The sequence below is a fragment of the Filicampus tigris genome, chromosome 14 (assembly GCF_054856515.1).
Source record: "Filicampus tigris isolate MCC_2025a chromosome 14, RoL_Ftig_1.0, whole genome shotgun sequence".
NCBI lineage: Eukaryota > Metazoa > Chordata > Actinopteri > Syngnathiformes > Syngnathidae > Filicampus > Filicampus tigris.
The window spans coordinates 23528995-23553021 of record NC_141230.1 but is presented as its reverse complement, the minus strand read 5'-3'; the positions used below and the strand labels follow the sequence as shown (position 1 = coordinate 23553021).

General features: G+C 49.3%; 1 protein-coding gene across 1 annotated transcript; it reads left to right on the top strand.

Annotated features, from left to right (window-relative positions):
• Positions 1–1292: 1292 nt before the first annotated feature.
• LOC147136924 (SH3 domain-binding protein 4-like) lies at positions 1293–20205 on the top strand. The gene is made up of 5 exons (XM_086051974.1): positions 1293–1532; positions 10597–10789; positions 11763–14098; positions 18228–18416; positions 18532–20205. The coding sequence occupies exons 2-5, from the start codon at positions 10666–10668 to the stop codon at positions 18760–18762; spliced, it is 2880 nt and encodes a 959-aa protein (XP_085908100.1). The 5' UTR covers positions 1293–1532; positions 10597–10665; the 3' UTR covers positions 18763–20205.
• Positions 20206–24027: the final 3822 nt, after the last annotated feature.

The following is a 24027-nucleotide window of genomic DNA, read 5'->3' as shown; positions in this document are numbered from 1 at the left end:
AACGTGTTGTGTTGTGTTCTTTAAGAAATCAAGACCACTGCATGTCCCTTCTACGGAGCCGCCTTCATTAAGTGTCTGCAGCCTGCACAACGCTTTTCATGTGCTTCCCAGTAGTCACATTGCACATGCGTATTGTGCCCTCTAGTGGTTCAACACATGGCTAATGCCACAGGAGTCAGGACGCCATTTCACAGAAACACGCTCAGCCTGTTTTGTGTGCGTCATCCACGATCGCAAATTTTCTTCTGTTAACTGTTAACATTTACATACATTATTATCCTTTATCCTTATCCTTTATTTACTTGAATGACCCGGAAGTGGAAGTCTTTGCTTCCTTGTGTTATTTTGCAATAATTGTTGTATAAAAACTGAAATGGTCTTGCGTTAAAATGCAAAATTTTGCGATGAAATGCAATAGTGTTGCGTTATTACTCAATCTTAAATATTCTCCTCTGGCTTGCGTTGGCATCATCATCATCATCATCTTCATCACATCGCGACGTCTTGTGTTAGCAGCTAGATGCAGCTAAATGCTATCTTGGTTCAACAGTTGTAAACAATTCAACCAATTCAATGTGCATTGGAAATTAGCCAGTTAATGATCTTTAAATAATGTTTATAAGGCCACAGACGTTTTTTGTAAGGTCGGGAGCACTTTAAAAGGATGAGGACGGATTGGGTCGGAGGATGATTATTTTTATGAATAAGGACGGAGGGACGAGGGAGGACCGGCAAAAAAGGGGCACGTGCCCATCTCTGTGCATATCGTTGCCATAGCAACCTCCAGATGCCAAGAAAACATGGGAGCTAGATTGAGGCACGACATTCGCCTACCTGCACTGCCATGGATCTGACTTTGGATACAAAAAAAGCTGTTCAATGTTGATGACAGTAAAATTGCATTCTATTGACAAAAAAAGCTTATCATCTGTATGTACACACACGCATCTATCTATATCAAATTGTATTGTATTGTACTTTGGAGTTTCTTAAATACATATGCTAAAATGCTAACTATTTAGCAGGGTATCGTTACTTTTGAACTAGTGGTCATTTGAGGACGTGGCCATCATAACCAAAACATTTTTTGTTTCTGTTTTCGAAGGATGTCTGTGCTTGCCCAGCACAGCGGCGGTGCCGATGACGTAGCGGACAGGCTCCTCCCCCTCCTCGAGCCGCCTCAGCCCCTCCCTGCCCGGGTGACATCAGCCGGGCTGGCTGGCCTGGCTGGCCTGCCTGCCTGCCTGCCTGCCTGCCTGCCTGCCTGCCTGGCGGGCGGGCGGGCGCTCGTTCTCTAGCCCCCCCTTCCCTGCGTCCCCCCCTCCTCCCCCCTTCCCCCTCCCCCCTCCCCCCAGTCCAGGCTCTCCCTCGCTCACTCGCTCGTTGGCGGAGCCTCCAGCACTAGCAGGCCGACAGGCGAAGGAAGCTCCACGGCCACGGTGGCGGCGGCGGCGGCGGCGGCGGCGGCAGCGGCAGCGGCAGCGGCAGCGGCAGCGGCTCGGCTTCGCTGGCGGGACGCGACGTGCTAGCCGGTGAGCTGCCGTCTTTTCTTTTCTTTTCTTTTCTTCTACTTCATCTTCATCTTCATCTTGCCGTCGTCATGGCCGCGCGTTGAGCGGATTCATGGAAAGTTTGCGAGCCCGGGAGCAAAGTGGGAGGCTAGACGACTTCCAATAACGGACTTGACGTGGACGTGGAGGTTGCTTTTTTTTATATACTCTTACTTGTCGTGGCGGAATCGTGGCTACCGAAGCGAGTCGGTTGCGAAACCGAGCTCCGGCGGCGGCGGCGGCGGCGGCGGCGGCGGCTCCTCGTCCAACACGTCACGGTGTCGGAAGGTTCAGCTCGCGGTTGCCATGGAGACTAGGAACGCGGATGCTCCGCAGGCTTCTTCGAGCTCCTCCGACCTTGTTCGATCCGTGATTAGCTTGATTGGATATTGATATTTTCCGAGACTAAAAGGGACGCGTTGTGGCTTTCGAGTGGAACGTGGGTTGTAGTGTCCACGCCAGGCCAACAGGGGGGCACGTTGAGAAGGCCACTGAAGGGTGCCTTCGCAATGGAAAGCAACAAACAACAACAAGCGAGCGCAAAGAAACAACATGCACGTTTCAACAGTCACCAAATCACAACAAAGTGCACCTACGTAGATAAGGAACCAATAGATACACATTAATATTCATTCAAGTCAAGTCAAGTCAATTCTTTTCACAGGAAAGTCTCAAAGGGCTTCACATATGCACCAGATCATATACACGACATCCCCTGATCTTAACCCCCAGGAGGGCAAAGAAAAACTAAAAAAAAAAAAAAACATCTAATCAATTTGTGAGTCTGAATAGAATTAATTGGTACAATGTTTTTTTTTTCATTCACTTCAAATCACACATGATTTTTTTGTAAAAAAAACAAAACCCAAAAACATGCCATGTTGTTTTCTGCAGTTTTTTCTAAATGAGCGGGACAACAAATTACATGTACTTGTGATAATTAACTAGCAAGTACACAGTACTGTATTAAAAGTCTTGTTTTTCACCACTTCAAATCAGAACTTGACATTTTGTAAAAAAAAAACATTTGACCCACTAACTATTTGTAGTTGTGATAAGTAAACAAAAAAAATACATGCTACGATTAATCCATTTCATCGACCATATCAAATTTACTTGTCAGGATGACGTTTATTATTTATTTGAAATATTTGTTTGTTTGTTTTCGGTTTGTTTTTTTAAACAGAAAACGGATTTTCTTTAAAGGCCAGGTTATTTTGACCAAATAACACATTACATGTATTTGTGCTAAGTAATGAATAATTACACATCATTATTAATCAATTGTAAGGACGCAGTCAAAGTTATTTTGCACGATGTTTTGTTTTCCTAAATGAATGCTTTATTTAGCGGAAAAGGTAGAAATGGACATTTTTGCGGGGGGAAAAAAACCCCATCCGCAGTCCATCTCTGAGCGGCATTTTGTTTCATTATTTGTCATCCGCAGAGAGAAATTTACGGTTTCTTAGTTTCCCTGAATGCAAAGAGCGTTGCCTCGGTAACGGCAACTACTGACTCACAAGCTTTTTTGAAATTCTCCAATAAGGTGAAAAAATGCTTGATTGGAGGCTCACCGGGATACTTCACGACTGACGCGCCATTTATGTCACGAGGGCCAATTGTGATTTGCAGATGTCCGTGCAGGCAGCAAGCAAGCGAGTAGAGGACGGAGATGGACAGATACATAATTGCCATGAAATCCGACTGTCGCGAAAATCAACACCCGACCGAGTAAGACAATTTGGGGGAATGTGACTGCGATTTTGTTCAAATGAAATCTGTGATTATAAATCGTCACTGAAGGCAACGGCAGATTAAGAGGGATTTTTACATTTAAAAAAAAAAAGAAGATGAATGGTCACCGCAGTGATGTTCGATGAAAACTGTAATAACAGACTCAAAGCAACAATACTGTGATTTCAGACTGTTGCCAAAGGCAACACCAGAGAAAGCGCTAGAACTTTTAGGAATGGTCAGTTCAATATTTTGGGATTTCAGACTTTTCCCTGAAGGCAACAATCGAGTAGCATAGTCAAGTGGGTCGCTCGAAAAAGCATCAAACCAGAAAAAGATTGATCGTTAAATTAGTATCTGTCTTTTTAGGCAGCGCCCCAGTAGAAGAGTCACTCGGTAGAGTTGTCAGTAGGTAGGTCCCGTAAGCTGTGATTTCAGTCTGTCCTTGAAGGCAGCACACGCAAGGAGAGGCTCAGCATCCATCTCTGAACAAGTAGATAGGCAGATGCATTCAATGAAAGCAATGGAGTGAAAGTGAAGCGCATTTAAAGCCGAAAATAACCACCAAGAGTTGGCATGCGGTGAGAAGCAAATGTGGTAGCGGCAGGCGTTGCGCTTTTCGTCGCGCTTTGGACGTTACGTCACGTAAGCAGAGTGGAGCGCGCCGCCGGCGTGGACGTTTGGGCAAAGTTGCGCTGATCTCGGGTTGCTTCTTGAATGAGCTTCATTGTTTCCAGCAACACATGTGATTTTAGATAAGCCTCATCCCACCCCCACGCCCCCGTCCGCCCCTCCTGGTCCCGCTCCCCGGCGGGGGGTGTCACGTCACGTCACGTCACGTCACGTCACGTCACGGCCTGGTATCAGCCGGTGAACATGTGACCACCTTACATGCAAATGGTTGTTTGTTCACCTGCTGCTGGATCTCACACACACGCCTCTTACATGAGTCCACGCTAACCAGCTAGCCACTCGCGCTCCTTTCACACTGCCTGGCAAAGGAAAAATAAACAGCAACATTTTTGTCCCCCGGAAATGGATTCGCAGTCGCATTTTCCCGGTGTAGACACAGCGAGTCTTTATTTGGACGCTACCTAACTAGCGAGCCGGCTAAGCGGCTCCTCACTTTTGTCCCTTTTACGAGCAGCGTGACAAGTGGCCGCATCGTTGTGGGATGTTGCAAAAAGCGTAGCATGAGCCTGTTATTATTTGCAACCAGTAAACCAGTACTAAATCACTTTCAAAAAGCTTTCTGGAATGCAACAACACGTGCCATATTGCAACGTTGTTTCGTTGTTTTTCAAAAATCACTCAACAATATCAAATATTACATATCGTCGCTGTCCTGTGAAAAACACTGATCTCCAGTTTTGGAAACTTTTTCAATTTTCACTTTAATGCGATGTCTGTCACGCGGAAACATGATTCATGTAAAAATAAGAAAATGAAAAAAAACATTTTTCACATGACAGCGGCGATATATAACAACAATCGGTTAATAAACAGTAAGCGGGGGAAAGATGGTTTTGTAAGGCACTTTGAAATACAAAATGAAACGTTATCAGATTAACAGATGGAATAATCAATTCTAAAAATATTATAGTGAAGTACAAAACACAGTGAACCCCCCCTCCAACGTGCGGTGTGGGGTTGCGGCCAGTCTGTGTCGGGGATTTTGTTTTTGTACAGTTTATAAGTCCATTTTGTTCTTACTCTTGTTTATTTTGGGTGTAATTCCACTGTTGGCCACTAGATGGGGGGGGACACACACATGATTATTGTATGACACTGTAAATTGGAAAGAAGAAGCGTGAAAACAGGCAGAGGGCCCATTTCAGGCGCAGCCTAGTTTTGGCTCAAGATCATGTTAAATCCCCTTCAGTCCTGCATTTTACGCCTACAGAAAGTCACGGCTGTGGAGTTCTTTTATAGCGGGGGTGTCAAACTCACTTTTTGTCAGGGGCTACATCGTAGTTAGGGTGTACCTCGGAGGGCTGTCATATACCGTATATATTGTACTGCATGACAATATTCTGTTGTCATATATGTATGATCACACATAGACAACAAATTGATGGATAGCTACTTTTGAAATTAGAAGCCGGTAAGTAATTGTTTGTTCAGTTTTTTTCAATGTATTTTAAGGGGAGGATTGCTAACAGATAACACATTGCAGTATCTCATATCTCATATCTCATATTGTTAAAAGTGAAAACAATTTGCAAGAAATCTGAAGTTGACGCACATGATTTACATTCGCGGCCAACATAAAATGAGGTTGCGGGCCAGATCTGGTCCCCGGGCCTTGACACCCGTGTTTTATAGTGACTAGATGTAATCATCTTTAAACCATGATTATTGATGCACGGTATATTGTGAGATGATAAGTTAGAAAAAGTAGATCAGGTTACTGCAAATACAAAGTGATTAGTACACTTTGACACTCTTTGTATCATGTTTTTGTGTTTTACAATATACCCTATGTGCGAAATGTGTTTTTATTATGTCAAAGGTGTGTTCAAAGACCTTAAAAAGGGAAAATGCTAACCCCCCCAAAAAAACATGCCGAGAGAGTATTTGAATAGGATATTTATACATCGCGGATTTCACTTCTTGAGTGAGGTGGGTGTTACTCATAATCATCTGTCATGAAACAGTCAAATTGACATTCTTGTTGTTGGAAGCATTCAGGGACCAAAAAAGGGGTGATTTTATTCATGATGTAATTTTGAAATGAACAGAACAATTCATCGGTTATCTGTATTTTTGTCTACCAAATATCGGAATCGGCATCAGCCTAAAAAAAAAAAAAAATCCCAAATCCTTACCGGTCGGGCCCTAGTCAACAGAGAGTGAGGAAGATTCATCTCCCGCACACAATGAGCGTGTGTGCGCGCGCGCGTGTGTGAGCCATAGCAATGATGTCACAAACAAGATGGACAGCGGTGACAAAGAGCGTGGCTATGCCTCGCCGGCGGTGGTCGCGGTCGTCATGGCCGCCGCCGCCGCCACTTGGGCTCCTCCTGAATAATTGATGATGTCATTCCGCGGACCGACATTCCTCACATTCCTCCCGTCCTGATCCCGACGTCCCGCTCTGCTCTGCTCTGCTCTGCTCTGCTCTGCTTTGGAACAGTCTCAGAATCACAGCCAACCTTCGTCGGGAATATTTACAGCGTTGTTGACACCTGTGTAGTGGAAGGTCCCGTTAGGCCATAAAAACAAACTCTTCTCAGGAATGTGGGACCCTTTTATGGGAAAGGGGGGATGGGATGTCCCTTCCAAGATCAGAATCAAGATTTGGATACGTAGCTTCGATATTGTGTGCCGGCTGGCCACGTTACCCCTCGGCCCGTAGGCTTGCTATTGGCTTGGCTCCGTCCAAGAAGAAAGTGGGCTGCCTTGTGACATGAGCGGTGGCCACGCTGCCGCTGATTGACAGCACTGGTCACACGCTGCAAACTTTTACCAACATTTTTGTCTTTGAGCTACTAAAAGGCTGTTGTCATGGGAGCAAGAGTGTGAACCACCTGTTATTATCTGTTAACAGCTTGTGCTAGCTTCCAGGCTAACTAGCCAGCCAATTATGCCCCTTTTATACCACCTGTCAAAGTCACCAAAATGAAAGTTTCAAACAACAACAACAACAACACCAAAAAACAATTTTGTTTTTTTAAACTTGGTTAGCATCAGCAAGGTCTTCTTTTGATGCTAGCTAAACTAAATACTTGGCTAACCGGCTCGCCACTTAGGCCTCTTTTACACTGCGACAGTTTAAAACAAGGACAACACTTTTAAGTGAAAATCGCTGAAAAGCACTTTTTTCTCCTTTTTTTAGCTGGTTTAGCTCAAGCAGGTTTTTATTTTGATGCTATCTTACAAGCTACCTGGCTAACTGGCTAGGCAATTGCGCCCTTATGAATTTGCCATTATTCCCTTCCTTTTACATGCTCTCAAACACGTTTGTCATGCAAATAAGCGAGCAAAAGCGACACAGCTTTTTTTCCCCCCATTAGTAGACCTTACATTTTTTTTTAAAGTCTCGATATGGATGTTAGCTAACAAGCTACCTGGCTAGCCAAAATAATCCATGTTGAGTAAAAGTGATGAATCGGAGCACTAGCTAGCTGGCGCTCCTTTCGTTTTCTTTCATTCCACAGTAGTTGACTTCTCTTTGCACTTGTATGAAAGTTAGCAATGTTAAAAAGTAACTTTTCATGTACAGTACAATCAGTGTTTGAGCATGGCTGTAGTTTGAGCCCGCAGTAGATGATTTCCACGATTTGCAATGAATGGGGACAGTTTGAAGGTTCCGCCGTAGTGACAGCAAAAGCGCTTGGTCGCTAACTAGCCTGCTGGCTGAGCTTCGACTGCCTACAGGTGGCGAAAAAATGATTTGTTTACCGTTAGTCTGGGTGCTTGCTAGAGGGGAGCCCCCCCCCCGCACGCACGCACGGACGCACGCACGCAGGCAGGCACAGAGGGAGTATCTACCTTCCAGTGGTCTTAGACTGTCATCACAAAGGCATTTCCTCCTCAGCCGCTCACTTCCTGCTTCCCGGCAAGAGGCCCAATGCGGACCAAAGCCCTAATAGCACCCCACCCACCCCGCCAGACTGCCAGAATGTTTCTATTACGGTGGGGTGGGGCACTTTTATCACTGCGGGGCGAAGGCCGGCCGGGTACAGGGATGAGAAAAACTGCAAGATTGGATATCTTCTCATTTTTTGGAGCCTGACTGTAAAAAATGTCTGGGATGCAATCATGTCATGAAAGCACCTTGCGCAATAGAAGTCAACAAAATGACTCCAAATAATCCAGAGAGTAAAGAAAAGTACACGGCGCGCAAAGCCACACGTAATGAATGCGTTCTTCATAATAAGCGCCACAAGACAACCCCAAACAAAATGAAACCCGGTTTGTCTAATAGGCTCAAATCGGACATTTGTGCTCATAGTCAGCACAAAAGTGCGAAATGTGGGTCAGTGGGACGTTTGCGGCAGACTTGATCATTTACCACTCATCCTTTCACGTTCATAAGCGCGCGCGTGTGCTGCGACGTCGAGGCAAAGTGTCCACCGAACTGCGCCCGCTGGGATCGCGAACGCGTGAACATTAGCTTCGGTGCATTAGCGCTGTTTGCGTAGCCCTCACGAACCCCTTTTTAAGGTGGAAGGCATGCAGTCGCCATGGCAACTGCAGCCGAGGCTCCGACGTAAACATCAAAGTGGAATTCCCGCAGTGTGTCAGCGCGCGCGCGTCCCTGTCCCTCACCGGTTGTGACCCAATCATCAAAACAGGAAGGTCTCCTCCCTGCGAGCTACGAGCCCTCCGCCGAGCAGTCGGCCCGCTATGCCGGGTGGAGATGTGAGGGGGCGGGGCATCTCAAAGCAAAAGTCGAGGGACCTATGGTGCGGTTCTCCCCGGGGTTCCTGTCGACTTCTTTTGTTGTGAGAACGCAACTTGGTGGAGATGAGGGGCCGGCGTCTTCACAGCCAAATATTTGAAGCGTGACGGCCCTTCCTCGGATTGCCCCTTCCTCTCGAGTGTCCCTCGCCGGCCTGAACATTTCGACAGGCCTGAACGTTTCTTGTCGAGTCAAGTCGATTTGAAAATCCCTTCATCTCGGGTGGTGGGATCGAATCCGGCCCCGGCCTTCCTGTGTGGAGTTTGCATGCCGTCCCCGGGCCTGCTGCGTGTTTTCTCCGGCTACTCGGGTTTCCTCCCGCATTCCAAACCCATGCGCGCCAGCTTCACGGAACGCCCCAAATTGTCCCTGGCCGTCATTGTGAGTGCGAACGGTTGTTTGTCTTTGTGTGCCGTTGGGGGCGTCGCCCGCCTACTGCCCGACGGCGGCCGGGAGAGGCTCCGGCGCGCTCGTGAGGAGAAGCGGCCCGCAGAACGCATGCGGAATGGATCGGTCTCAAAGGGCTACGCGGGCCCACGGGTGACAAAGATGGGCGACACCCCCACAAAAAAGCCCGTTTGGTGTCAAAAAGGAGGACGACAGATGGAGCGCTGCCAGGACGACGTCTCACGCTTGTCTCTGCGCAAAGAGCCCAGGCGACCGTTGAATGGCTCCACCTCAGGACCGAACCCCGCCCGCCGCTGCCGAGTCCTCCAAGGCAAGCGGGCCACCTCACGAGCGGTCGCTGCAGAATCCACCCGGCAGCAGCTGCAATTGGGTGGGGGAAGAAAAATTGGCGGTAAAACAGGCCCCCGTGACGTCCGCATGCGAGTGAGCAAGAGGCAATTTACCAAATGCCAGTGTGGAACAATCGGTCGACCCCAAACATCTTTTCTTTTCCAGAAAATGTTCTGTGCGCCTTAACGCGTCGAAACGCGGCATTCTGATGATGGTTGCCTTTGTGGAATAAGAGTTAAGTGGCAAAATCCCCCGTTTTCCGTCGGCCGCTTTCTGTCGGCTGAAAATGACATCGAGAGAGAGGGGAGCCGCGATCGGTCGTTACCTGAGCCCCGAGCTACCGTGATGTCATTTTCAGCCGACAGAAAACGGCCGACATCCCCCGAGATGACTTCAAACGGGGGATTTGACTCTCATTCCGCAAACGCACGGTCATGGGCAGGCCGCCGCGCCTGCCCTTGGAATGGGGACTGGAACGTATCCGCAGAGGTGGCCGCGCTCATGATCACGGGGAGGATATTGCAGAGTAGCGCAGGCCGAATGGAGAATGCTGTGGACCAACAGGGGGCGCCGCCGCCGCCGCCGTGTCCCCAAACGAGCCGACCAGTGGCGGCCACATTGCGCTTTTGAAGAAGCGAAGCTTGTACGAGTCATCATTTGAAAAGAGAAGCTCTGCAAGCCATTTACAGACACGCTGTCAAGTGTTGCATATTGTCCTCGTCAATTGCCACTTCACTCAAATGAATCCAAAAAGATGACTAAAGGTCATTTGAGCAAACGGGTAGTGTCCCTTTGCATTAATCAGTACCCAGGAAGTAGCTCAGATCTCTTTTTTTTTTTTGGAAGCTCGGCAGATCTCTTTTCCTTTTTTTCGAAGCGCTGCATGATGCGAGCGTAGTTTTCAGGACAGAACGTGCGCTACAGTACTGCGAGGTCAGCAAGATAGGAAGGTGCTAAGCTTTTCAAAGTGTCGACGGGTGGGCGCGTACCAACAGCAGCTGCCAATAGCAGCCTTATTTGAAGGTATCGGCGCGCCCGCCGATACTAGCCACCGATGCTTCAGGCAATCAAAGTCCTCCTCCGTGGCGCTATTCTGTTGCATTTTGACACATCGGTGAGTCAAAAGTTTGCAATTGAGGGAAATCTTTGCGCCGGTGTGTCTTCCAGAGATGACAAGAGGAGGACGTCGCTGACGTCGCAGTGTGCCGCCAGACAGACAATCCGATTGCTCCAGTCATGGCCGCCCAGCGCATCAGAGCCACGGCCAACAGCAACGCTTCGCTGCCTCGCTGCAGGTCCGAGGGCACGCTGATCGACCTCGGTGAGAACGTGTCCGAGTCCAGCCTCATTGATGTCAAAGGTAAGCCTGCTTGTCGCGCTAACTGGCTAAGATCGTTAGAAACCCGAGGTAATGGGGTTAGGGTTAGAGGCTTATACGGTGAAGGATTAGAGGGTTAGGGTTAGGTCCGGGTTCAGCCTTTAGCTAAGGTAGGTTCACCTTTGGCTCTTAGTGCTTTGGGGGTTCGAGTCGTGAGTTACGTTGTTGCAGTAAAGTTTACAATTGGGCTTAGCGGGGCCTTTTACTTCATAACCACCGTTGGCCCATCTAGTCACGTATGACGTAATACTCACCTACCTCGTCAATACCTCATCAAATCACTCGGCTTCCATCCTTCGGTCCAGTCAAACGTTAAATGTCCAATGAGATTTTATACTCCCAAAGGCTTTAATTATAAACAACAAATATGTTGGCACCCTAAGGCTTTTGTAAAGTCTTGGATGTAAATAAAGATGTCAGTAGTGTGTAAAAAAACAAACCAAAAAAAACGTGTTCAAAAGTGTTAAAAAATGTTCAAGGTGTATTTTTCTATCAAAAGCATTCAAACGAGTGTGCCTGGAGTATTTTGTCGAACCAACACAAATAGAATGAATTTGAAGTTGCTGTCAGCTGCTATTTCAGCGTTTTTTTACTGACGTTGGAAGTTTCTGCCGTGGTATCGTCTCCTTTTCTTAAATATAAAATTGACAAGGCGCTGCTTGTTGCTTGCAAAGTTGTTGTTGCAGAAAGATACTTTGCAAATACATCTCGAGTCACTGCCAATCTTGACATCACGCGAAACTACGCTACGCCTATTGAGAGCGCCATACATCGGCCAATGTGGTCATGCCGCACTGCCCCACATCCTGTGCTGGTGTGACCAACTGAAAACGTCGGGAGCACCAGTGCTACCAGTGCAAAAGAGCCCCGGTTAGGTTGTTAGGTATGCGGTTTTTAGTCCCAACACCAACACCATACCTGACACCGTCCCCGATCTTATGTTCCCTTATGTTAGTGCCTTCTCCCAGTGCCTTACGCTTGGATGCCACCGCCTCCTTGGGCACGGCGCGAGAGGTAGTGGCCATCAAGGACTACTGCCCGTCCAGCTTCACCACGCTCAAGTTCTCCAAAGGCGACCGACTCTACGTTCTGGACACATCGGGCGGCGAGTGGTGGTACGCCCACAACAACACAGAGATGGGCTACATCCCGGCTGCCTACGTCGAGCCCGTGAGTTTCAGAGACTCATCCTTCAGTGACAGCGGCATGATCGACACCGCCAGGGAGGAGACGGCTTCGGAAATGGACCTCCTCGGGGAGTGGGCCGGTGTCATTCTCAAGCCCACCGCTTTCCATAATGGAAATCCTTTTACAACTACACATACCTCAACCAACCCGTTCCTGCACGGTGGTCCGCAAAGCCCGCTGGACCAGAAGAGCAATGAGAAGTCAGCTGATCTTCTTCTCTTTGACACTCCTTCGGTGTCAGAAGCCGTCATCAGCACCGTGGACTGTAACGGTTTTGGCGGGAGTGTCTTCAACGGTCTAAGTAACACCACAGGCAACGGGCTTCAAAGGGATAACCCCTTTTTCAGAAGCAAGCGCTCCTACAGTCTGTCCGACATGTCCATCTTGCAGGCTCAGTCGGACACGCCTCCGATGTCCGGCGGTTTCTTCAGCAGCCTTAAAGCGCCGGCCCCGGAGCAGTTCCAGAGCAGGGAGGCTTTCCGGACAGCGTGGCTTACTCACCGCAAGCTGGCCAGGTCCTGCCACGACTTGGACTCTCTGGGCCAAAACCCGGGCTGGGGTCAGACGCAGCCGGTGGAGACAAACATCGTCTGTCGGCTGGACAGCTCTGGAGGCGCCGTCCAGCTCCCGGACACCAACATCAGCGTCCACATCCCCGAGGGACATGTTGTGGAAGGTGACACCCAGCAGATCTCCATCAAAGCTCTCTTAGACCCGCCTCTGGAGCTGAACAACGATCGCTGCACCACCTCTGGTCCGGTGGTGGAGCTCAAGCTGAGCAACATGGAGACCAAAAGCAGCATTACACTGGAGATGAAAGTATCTGTAGTGGTCAAAGCGGAAAACCGTGAGACCACACGGATCCTGTGCGTCAGAAGCGACTGTAAAGAGGGGCCGTACACCCAAGTCTCGCAGACTTTCCTGTACGGCGACACGGTTCAGGTGTCTCTGGACAACTTGGAACCGTGCATGTACATTTGCGTGGTGGTGCAGTCCGAGGCCACGCCTCCAGACTCCAGTGTGTGGGATGGCGTGACCAAAAAGATTACATTAGGGGTGTACGGACCCAAACACATTCACCCCTCGTTCAAGACGGTCGTAGCCATGTTTGGTCACGATTGCGCCCCCAAGTCGTTGTTGGTGAGCCAAGTCGGTAAGCAAGCGCAGTCTTCACCACCGGTAGCGCTACAGCTGTGGGGCAAACACCAGTTTGTCCTGTCCGGACCCCAGGACCTGCGTGTCGGGGTGTACTCCAACATGGCCAACTATGAGGTGAAGGCCAGCGAGCAGGCCAAAGTGATTCGGGGCTTCCAGATCAAACTGGGCAAAGTAAGTCGGCTCGTCTACCTGATAAGTTCTCGCAACGGTGCGGACGTTTCAGACTTCACCCTGAGGATCCAGGTCAAAGATGACCAGGATGTTATACTGGCCCAGTTTTGCGTTCAGACACCCACGCCGCCGCCCAAGACGGGTCCGAAGACGTCCATGCAGCGTCGCTTCTTGAAGAAGAAGGAAGTGGGCAAGATCATCCTGTCCCCACTTGCCGTCGCCACCAAGTACCCGGTGTTCCATGACCGCCGGATCACCAACCTCAGGTTTGGAAAACTGATCAAGACAGTCATCCGGCAGAATAAGAACAGCTACCTGTTGGAGTACAAGAAAGGAGACTTTGTGGCGCTTCTGAGTGAGGAGAAGGTCAAGCTGAAGGGCCAGTTGTGGACCAAAGAATGGTACATCGGGTACTGCCAAGGCCGGGTGGGACTGGTCCACACGAAAAACGTGCTGGTGATGGGAAAAGTCAAGCCCATTTACTTCAGCGGGCCGGAGCTCACCACATCCTTGTTGCTGGAGCAAGTTCTAAGGCCCTGCAAGTTCCTCACCTACATCTACGCCTCGGTCCGCACCGTCCTGATGGAGAACATCGGCAACTGGCGGGCGTTCGCGGACGCCCTCGGCTACCAGAACCTCCCCGTGACGCACTTCTGCCGGGCCGAGCTGGACAGCGAGCCGGAGAGGGTGGCCTGCGTTCTGGAGAAGCTGAAGGAAGACTGCAACAACGCGGACAGCAAAGAGCGAAAGTCCTTCCAGAAGGAGCTGCTTACGGTAAGTCCACAAAAGGGCTTTGGTGTCACTGCCGCGTTTGTCTGGTGTCGATTGTGGCACGCGCGCCGTCACTAGCATCGGCGGCTAAGCGCTCCATTCCGGGTTTGTTCCTGTTCGACCACGAGCTAGTCACTGGTCTACTGCGTGTTTTGCTATAGTCACTGGTTAGTTCCTGTTGTCCTCTGAGTTAGTCCCAAGTCTACTTTTGGTTAGTCACTAGTCTGAGTTATTGTCTAGTTTTCAATGCGATAGTCACTTGTCTACCTGTTGATTGGCGCCTATTCAATTGTATGTTACTTCTTGGTCTCCAACACGGTTATCTCTACTTGAATCGTTTCCGCGTGACTACGAGTACGTCACTTGTCTACTACGAGGTCTGTTGTTCGCGAATGAGTTCCTATTCTATTCCGAGTTGCTCGGTAGTCGACGAGGGTACGCTATATCTACTTTGTGTCTTAGCAAAGTGTCCTATCCAACTATCGATTCATCACTAGGCATCTACAAGTCGCCGTCCTGCTCTGAATTAGCTCTTAGTGTCCTAATATCGGTTTGTCGCTAGTCTACTAGGTGCAAGTTCCTCTTCTGAGTCGGTGGAGTCAGTGTATGTGAAGGAGGCGATGCACAGAGCCAACAATGTTAACGCCGTGACTAGTTTGCCAACCCAAGTGAGAAATCTTGTTCGTAAACTCATTTGATTTTGAAGTGCGGTTCCACCCTTAGTCGTTGGTTGCAAGTCTACTACGTACCCGTTTTGTTAGGAGTTAGTCAGTAGTCTAGTCTACGATGCATCCGTTTGTATTCTGAACGTATCGCAAGTCTACCGCCGTTTGCTAGTTACTCACTTAGTCTACTCTGAGTTAGTTCACTTCTACTGAGTCGTCTTCCTGCGTAGGACTTTTATGAGTGGTTATTTTTTTGCATGATTTGATGCAGTGTGATTGACGTTGTTTCTTTCCTTGTTTGCAAATCGTCGTTTTGCTGCAGCTTGCCTCTGTCGTTTGCGGTCGCACTCTGCAGTGTGCGTGTGAAAGAAAGCAGAAAACGACAAAGGTGTGCACTGTGCAGTAGCTGACGAGAAAGTGGGTGTAAAACGCGAGCGTGTGTCCCCTTTGAAGGCAACAGGCGTTGCGGACGTCGCAGCGTCTTCAGGACAGACTCTGCTGAAACCTTTCCAGCCGGCGAAAAGAACATCCGGCAGTCTAGCCAGCGTTTGCTGCGGGTGGTGTTTCCCTTGGATCCGAACACTGTGGGTCCTGCCATGTCCACATGACGTACAAGTCCCTCTGTGATTGGCTGCTGCCCACACTGGAGTCTATTTTTAGAAGAAGCCAACGCAGGGAAAGCAGCAGAGTCGCCTCCCTATTCTAGTTGCTTACAACGGCACTTGACTCTTGGTTGGCACTAGTGCAAGTTAGTTACGCGCTAACTGGCACTACTACAAGCGCTTATCTCGCCGATTGAATTATTTCCTACGCTACATTGTGCACTAGTCTACTCTGTGTAAGCCAGTTTGTGAGTTAGTTGCTCGCCTACCTAGTATTAATTCATCTCCTATCATGAAGCAGACCCTATCATGAAGCCGACCCAGTCTGAGTTAGTTCCTATTTCAACGGTGCGCTAGTCACTAGTCTGCCGCGCTTGTCTTTAGTCCATAGCTTGTCACCGGTCTAACAGTTGGTCACTAGCCTACTATGAGTTACTCACTAGTCAGCTATGCATTCATTCCTGTTAGTTACTAGTCTGAGTTATTACCTAGTTGAACCTGTTAGTCTACTGTTTGTCTCAACTCTATAGCTAGTTGCTTGTCTACTATGAGTTAGGCACGTGTCAACTATACACGAAATGAGTTGCTATTTTAGGAGGAGTTGGTTGCTAAGCACGGACGGAAGTGTCTTTTCGTCTGTCGTTGTAATCGTCATTCACCGGGTCAACGGAGCTCAGGGTCCTTCACTGGCAGATGCCCGTTTTGCTGACGAGGGACGGAAATGCGTCTGTCTCGCCTGTGTTTGTCATGACGGCAGGCTTACTTGAGAAGACTGCAATGGTGCTGTAGGTGGCAGTGTGCGCCGCGCCAAAGAGCCAAAGAGCGTGAGTTAGTCAGGCTGGGAAGGCAACAACTAATGAATGAGCTCATAAAGTAGCTTTGCATCCAGACAGTTTGACAGAAAAGTTCTTGTGAGTTCATGTCAGGTTCAAATTGTATTTTTGGAAAGAGTGGGCTTAGGAGGTTGTGAAAGGTTGTGGTTTTTTTGCCCGGACTGGCGAACCTTTTGACGTTTACTGACGGAAGCGCGGTTAAAATGCCATGACGGACTGACCGACAGACCGTTCCGCTTTGGTTCGGCTTGAAAAAAAACCAGACGGATAGACGGACGGGATACCCGGGTCGCTGACGGAAGACGAATGGCGGAGCGGCAAACTTCTGGAAAATGCCCACCGCCTCTGCAACTATGTATTCATTAGTTGCAATTCTATTTGGAGTTAGTCGCTCCTGTCATCTCCTGAGAAGCCAGAAGACCGCCAAACCTCCTTCTTAGTTGTGACTCAAAAGTGCTGAAGAGCGCGTCGTGGAAGTTTGCGTCTCACAAAGACGGACGGCAAGGAGGAGGATGAAGGATCAGGTGCCAGCACGTTGTTCTGAGGCATCTGGAGCCGGCAGATGTTTCCTGCCTCATTGTTCTCAGTAAACAGAAGAAACACAAGGTCCAGTTTGCGTAGCGGCAGGCGCCGAAGCCCCGTTGCCGGATCGGAAGCTTTCCCGCGTGGATAAGACCGTCGGACCGTCGCCGCTTTCGAGTCCGCTGAGACCACTTGCTCTCATTTTGCTCTCATTGTTCCATCTTTGTTCCGCCATTTCCCCGTTGCAGCATCATTCATAGCTACCCACCCACCCCCACCCGCCTCGGGCTTCTCGAAAAAAAAAGCCCGGCGAGTCATTTCGGTCCATCAGACGCAAGGGTCAGAGTTCACACACACCGGTAACGAGACGTAGGAATGAGGTCGCAATGTCGCAGATGGGGCGGCGGGCCGGAATGGGAAAATAATGACGACAAACAGAAGAATCGAGCGGAGATGAAGGAAGGAATCGCGTGGGACGGAGCTCCTTTAGTAGCCGTCGAGAGTTCAAAGCAATTGGGACAAAGTATTGGGACGGCTCCGGGAGGGTGCGGGTCAAAGCGTCGCATGGCTTTTTGCAGTCGGCCGTTGCGTTTTGAGGCTCAAATGTCCAAAGGCAGCATTTTGCTTTCTTCTTTCAAAACTTTCGAAGGCTCCGTACGGCATCCGCGCCCGGCGCCAAGCCCGACTGAACAAATTGCGTGCGGGGGTGGGCTACACAAAGCTAGAAGTGGGCAGTTTGCGTGAACGCAGCCAACTTGATTCGGTGTCCATCGAAGCGGCTCCTCTTGTTCCCTACGAAGTCGGTCCCTGACGTGGCGGAAGCAGAAAATGCTTTGCTGGAGGCCAAAGCGCGCAAAGCACCTTTATTTGCAGGCGCGAGCGGAGCAGCACGGGCGGATGATATCGAGTCGGCCAGGGAAATGACCCTTGCCGAGTGGGCGCTTGGCAGCGTTATGCTACGCGCCTTCTACAGACGGAGGAAACGGAAGTCGTATCGCCGCACCTCTGCGGCACCCAACTTGCGTTTCGATAGCGGCCGCCAATCTGTCTTTTGCTATTTTCGCCGCTTTCAATCGGCTACAATGGTGTAAAAATGACAGGGGGGGACCATTAGAATCCATTTGGGACCGAGAAATGAATCCGAGCCTATTTGGACACAGGGCGTTTGCGCCGGACAGCGACGATATAGATATGTATTCTTAAAGTGACCCCAAGTAAATCATAACAAATTGCGTTCAGAAAGCCAATCTTACAAAAACAGCAAATCCGCGTGGCAAAGATTGTTGGAATTGTGAAGGCAAGGAAGGCACGGAACAGATCAATCTGCCCAAATGGGAAAGGGGAAAGTCATGAAGGAAATAAAGGTAAAAAAGGTAGCCAAGGTTGATCCCCGAGGAACTACTCTTGGCTGCATTAGTGAAGCCGACGTGCGGCCTTTGAAAGAAAGACTTTGCTTGCTGTCTGTCAACCTCCTGCGTTTGACGTGTCAACTTGCTGTCCTGTCCTTTAGGCCCTGCTGAAGCTGGACTGCCAGGGCCTGGTAGCCCGTCTGGTGATGGATTTTGTGCTACTGACCACGGCGGTAGAGGTGGCGGGACGCTGGCGGGAGTTGGCCGAGCGCCTGGCCAAGGTTTCCCGCCAGCAGATGGACGCCTACGAGGCGCCGCACCGCGACAAGAACGGCGTCGTGGACGGCGAGGTGACCGCCGCCGCCGCCGCCGCCGCTCGCTCTCTTTGCCAGCTGCACTCCTTGATTGTGTGACTGGTGACGATGATGACCATGACCATGACCATGTGGCGCTGCTTTGGCTCAGGCCATGTGGAAGCCGGCGTACGACTTCCTGGTGACGTGGGCGGCGCAGATGGGCGACAGCTACCGGGACGTGATCCAGGACCTCCACGTGGGCCTGGACCGGATGAAGAGTCCCATCACCAAGCGCTGGAAGCACCTGAGCGGGACCCTGCTCCTGGTCCACTGCCTGGACGCCCTCCGGAGCTCCGCCTTCAGCCCCGCCTCCGCCGCGCCCGACGACTTTGCCATCTGATGCTTTTTTTCTACTCCCCGTCTTGTACGGGCCGGCCGCACCTTGCTATTTCTTTCCCCCGGGGCGCGTCTCCTGCGGTTGCGGTTGCGCTCACGCTCGCGTCGCTCCTTCTCGTCGGCCAGCCGTCAAATGCCCCCTCGCCCTTCCGGCCCGCCCCATGTTTTTCCGTCGACGTTGCCGTCCGTCCTTGCCTGTTTTGGAGCTTTGAACTACCCGCTTCTGATGTGATCCATTTCGCTCAAATTCTGCTGTTACTTTGTTGAAATTTGCTGCAAACGGGCCGCTTCTGATGTGATTTGATCGCTTTCCAGCTTTCCGAGTTTCCAAGCCAATCGGGACCCGTTTTGCTGTGATTGAGTCCGTTGTGTTGCTCTGCTTTCCGTTTCTGGTGCAGTCAGTCACTGTGTCACTTGTTGCTACAGTTGGTCCAATTCTGCTGTCATCCGGTTGCTTCTCATGTGACACTTTCCAATTTCTGGTGGAATTTGGGTCGGGTTCGGCGCCGATCGGTCGCTTTTGATGTTTTTGTGCCAGTTTTGGGTGCGGTCGCGTCCAACGCTGGCGTCATCTGGTCGGTTCCGATGCGATTGTGACGTGAGGTTTCGGTGCGATCGGGTCAAGCGTCGGTGCCGTCGTGTTGGGTTTTGTCGGCTTGGGGTTGGGTTGACATTCCATTGGTTCCACTTCTGATTCGATTGGACCTGTTTGTGGTGTGCCGCTAAAAATTCACAACCGGTCTTTCATGGGACGCTTTGTTTTGGAGCTCGTTTCTGTGTCGGTCAACTTTCTTGTTTTGGAGCTTTTTCTGGAACCGCACCGGTTTCTGGCGTCATCTGGTCGGTTCAGATGCGATCGGGTCGGTTTCGAGCACAATCGGGTCCGATTGCGACCGGGTCGGGTTTCGTTGAAGTCGGGTCGCGTTCCGGTGTAACTCGCTCACGTTCCGACTTGGTCGGATCTGCGTCGGGTGCAGTCGGATTGGATTCTGACGCGATCGGAGATCTGCCGAAAAAACTCGGAACCGACCTCTCGCGGGACGCAGTTTCTGTTTTGGATCTTGTTCTCGTGCCAACTTTCACATCCTTGCAGGATCGGGTTCCGGTGCAATCAGGTCAGGTTCTGTTGCAACTGGGTTTTCCTTGCGATTTGACGGGATGAGTTGGGACGATCGGTCTCGCTGTGCCGTCGGCTGACCGCCGCAAAGTCGAGAGCGACGCCCCGCGGCCCGGTTGCGGGCTTGGGGCGCTTGTCGTCAGGGCAACGTCAAACAAGCAAAAGCTCCGAAACGAGCAAGCGGCACGCACGTTCACACTTGCCGTTTTTCCTCAACACCTGCCCGAAACGGGCGCGTGTGCGGTCACGTGGCATCACCGTGGGACATCAGCGCCGATATTGCTGCTCGTCAGAAATAAAGTGTAAATATTTGCATACTCGTCAGTCGGACCTTTGGTGTCTCTTTCTGTGTCTGCGTTTGTGTGCGTGTGTGTGCAAAATCCAACTGGTGCTCAATTGTTGCACTTTAGTGGACAACAAAAAGGCACCATGAATTTTTGGTGTGTGTGTGAATATAACATCTGAACTGAATTTGAAATGGCGCCTCTCGTTCGGATGGCGCTGTGTAAAAAGATGAAAATATCCTGCTTTTTCTTCCCTTTGGTGCCACTAAAGTGGTGCTTTGCAGTGACACGGGAGTGTCCCACCGGCCTGCTGAAGAAGAAGTTGTCACATTTGACAACTTCTGGTGCTCAACCATTGCACTGATTTGCACGTTTGTGTGGAATGGCCCGCCGCTTTGCTGACGATAGACGGGAAACTAAAAAAACAACAACATCAACAGCGGGTCGACTAAGCCAGATTCAAATGATCGTCTAATCGGCAAAGTCTGCGCCGCAGAAGCCGGCTTACGATCCGGATCATTTGAATCAGGTGGGCTGCGGCGGGGTGACATCGAAAACATGCAAGACCCTCCGGGGCCGGAATCGCCCACCCCTGGACTGAGCACCGACGGAGGCGGGCGTTCGTCCGGCAGGGTAATAATGCTCGCGAACCGGGTCAAGTACCGACGGAGCTCACAGTTGGCCACCGACGGACGCCCGTTTTGCTGACCACTGACACAAACGCCCCGGGCGCCCCGCCCCGCCCCACCCGTGGTACTCGCTCACGTGTGTTTGTTGCCAGGGAGGACCGCATGCACCTGACTACGTGTGTACGTGTGTGTGTGTGTGTGTGTGTGTGTGTGTGAGAGAGAGAGCGCTGCCGTTTTCAATGGCATCTCTGCGGGGGACTGCGATGGCGAAGGAGGCCTCGCCAGTCAGAAGCCATCACTTCACTTTGCTCTCACAACACAAATAAACCTTCAAAGTTTGTTTGACTCCAATAGTTTATGCATTCTTATTGATTTGCATGGAAGCCTCGACGCTTGTGTTTTTCTGTGAATGATTCATATTGGGACCAGCGCGGGGCTCTGACTTTTGATGGAAACGCTTCCTGTACACTAGGTGGCAGCAAAGAGCCGTAATCTGCCCAGGATCCAAGCAGAAGAAGCAGCGCATTCTTTCCAACCCCAAGTTGGAGAGCGCGACTTGGTTTGGATTTGATATACTCTCGGCCAAAACGCGGAGCTAGATTCAGACGATGGATTGAAACGTTCAATTCAAACATTTGGGCGTTTTAGGAGTTGAACAACCGCAGGCGGCCACACTTCGATTGACTGATGACAAATCGGACCGACAGATGCACTAACTGGCCACCTGACGATTACGGTTTGGATAGGCTTGAAAAAATGATGGACGATGGAATGATGACTACCCAGGCCGCTGACGAATGACGGACCGGCAAAATTGAGTAAGATGCCCACCTCTGATGTCCCCTAATGTAACAGTGGCCATTTTGTGGTGGCCAAATTGAGGCTTCTTCAATGTCAGCATTGGAGCTGCGTTCCAATACTTTTGCATTTTGTGTCCAACGCACGCACGCACGCACGCACGCACGCACGCACGCACGCACGCACGCACGCACAGGAGAGAATTTTCTGGAGGCAATCTCGTCTGGAGTTTTTCATTTCCTGCTGAGGCGCTCGCACAACTCGCTCAACTCCACAGACTCCGCCCCCCTGTGTTCAGCACTCCTTCTGATTGGCGGAGACGCCGCGCGCACTCCTCTGCTACTCGACTACACGTCTCCAAGACAACCGGCGGGCGTGCTCGTCTCCACTGCAACCGGCCTTGTGAAAAAAGCCGAGTAGCCGTAGATGCTAGCGATGGTCATCGAAAGACAAAAGACGTTGAACTGCAAGAGTCGGTCACCTCTCGCAGTCACTTGGCAGCCTACACGTCACTTCCGCTTAAATCACGACCGCTGCCTTTCGTGTATGCCTCCTCACTCGATCGAGGTAGCTGCCTTCGCAGTTCCTCCTTCTGCCGGGAGATGTCGCAACTCCATTCGACCCGCTGCCGCTACCCTTTCTCATTCCGCGGCATCGAACGTTTTTATGAACGGCTTCTTTTTGTTCGCATGTGTTTATAAACGACTTTTTTGTTAGTGCTCAATACACACGATGAAACTCTTGTAGAGGCATACAACGGGGGCGACATGGCTCAGTGGTAGACTGGTCGTTTCCCAACCCATGTCCAAGTGTCCTACAAATGCACTGTTTCTACAATCTAAAATTCTTAGTGGAATTTAAAACTAATATTATTATATAAAGCGAGAAATAACTTCTTCCCGGGCAGTGCGTGCGTGTTATTATATGATAAAGAACTACTGTAGTGTATTGACAAATGATTGATATATTGATTATTTAAAGCGGTAGGACTAGCTAGATAAGTTCATACTTCTTCCTACTCCTTTTCGAATTTCATTTATAGTGACTGCTGACTACTGTGTAACTTTCTCTTGTGTTGCTTTTGTTGATGCTTTGTTTCTGTGGTATGTCTGCTTGTCATTTTTTTGTCTTCACAAGTGAATTTATTTTGTCTTGTTTTTTTTGTTTGTTTTTTTAACACCTTACTATACATGGTCTTTTTTTTTCACAAAAAAACGCCTTACCATTCATGGTCCCCCTAACCCACAAACGCCTTATTATACATGGTCGTTTTTTTTTTTCACAAAAAAACACCTTACTATACATGGTCTTTTTTTTTTTCACAAAAAATGCCTGACTATACATGGTCGTCTCATTTCCTATCAAACAATGCCTTTGATGCGTTTGTATTCAACAGGATGATAACACTTTGTCTCTGTTTTAACAGCTCGTCAGCAACAAGATAATCATAGTTTAGTGGTTCGAGCAGATGACTGTGATATGGATGACCAGGGTTCGCTTCCAGCCTGAGACAACTTTCAGCTGAACTTCTTGTTCGTCTCATATTTTCGCATTTAATATTGTTTGGTATAATGAATTATGATTACACATTGTCGACATCTCAGTAGTTTTTTTGTTTTTCTTGGCCAAAAAACGCCTTACTATACATGGTCTTTTTTTTTTTTTTTTTTTTCACAAAAACGTCTTACTACATTGTCGTCTCATTTCCTATCAAACAACGCCTTTAGCATTCAACATGATACTAACACTTTGTTTCTGTTGTAACAGATTGCTAGCAACAAGATGACCATAGTTGAGTGATTAGAGCCGATGACTGTGACATGGATGACCAGGTTTTGATTCCAGCCTTAGACAGCTTAATTTATTGTTTGATATAATAAATTATGATTACACATTGTCGACATCTAAAAAACGCCTTACTATACTGCACACGGAAAAAAAATGCCTTCAGTGTTTTTGGGGAAAAAAATGACCATGTATAGTAAGGCGTTTTTTGGGGGAAAAAAAAGCAACCATGTATAGTTAGGCGTTTTTTGTGGGAAAAAAAGACCATGTATAGTAAAGCGTTTTTGGGAAAAAGCAAAAAAAAAAACAAAAAAACAAAACCAAAAAAACCCACCATGTATAGTAAGGTGTTTAAAAAAAAAAATAAAAAAAAACGACCATGTACACTAAGGCGTTTTTTGAGGAAAAAAAAACGACCATGTATAGTGAGGTGTTTTGGGGGGGAAAAACTACCATATATGGTAAAATGTTTAAAAAAAAAAAAAAAAAATCACCATGTCTGGTCCTTCCTGGTCATTTTTGTTAGGCAAGCCCCCTCTCTGTCCATTTTTAAAACCCGTTTGAAGACATTTCTATTCTCTGGCTTTTGATCCGACCTGAGACTGAGAAATTTTCGGCTGTTTTCCGGTGTCTATTGTATATCGTGTTTTGTGTGA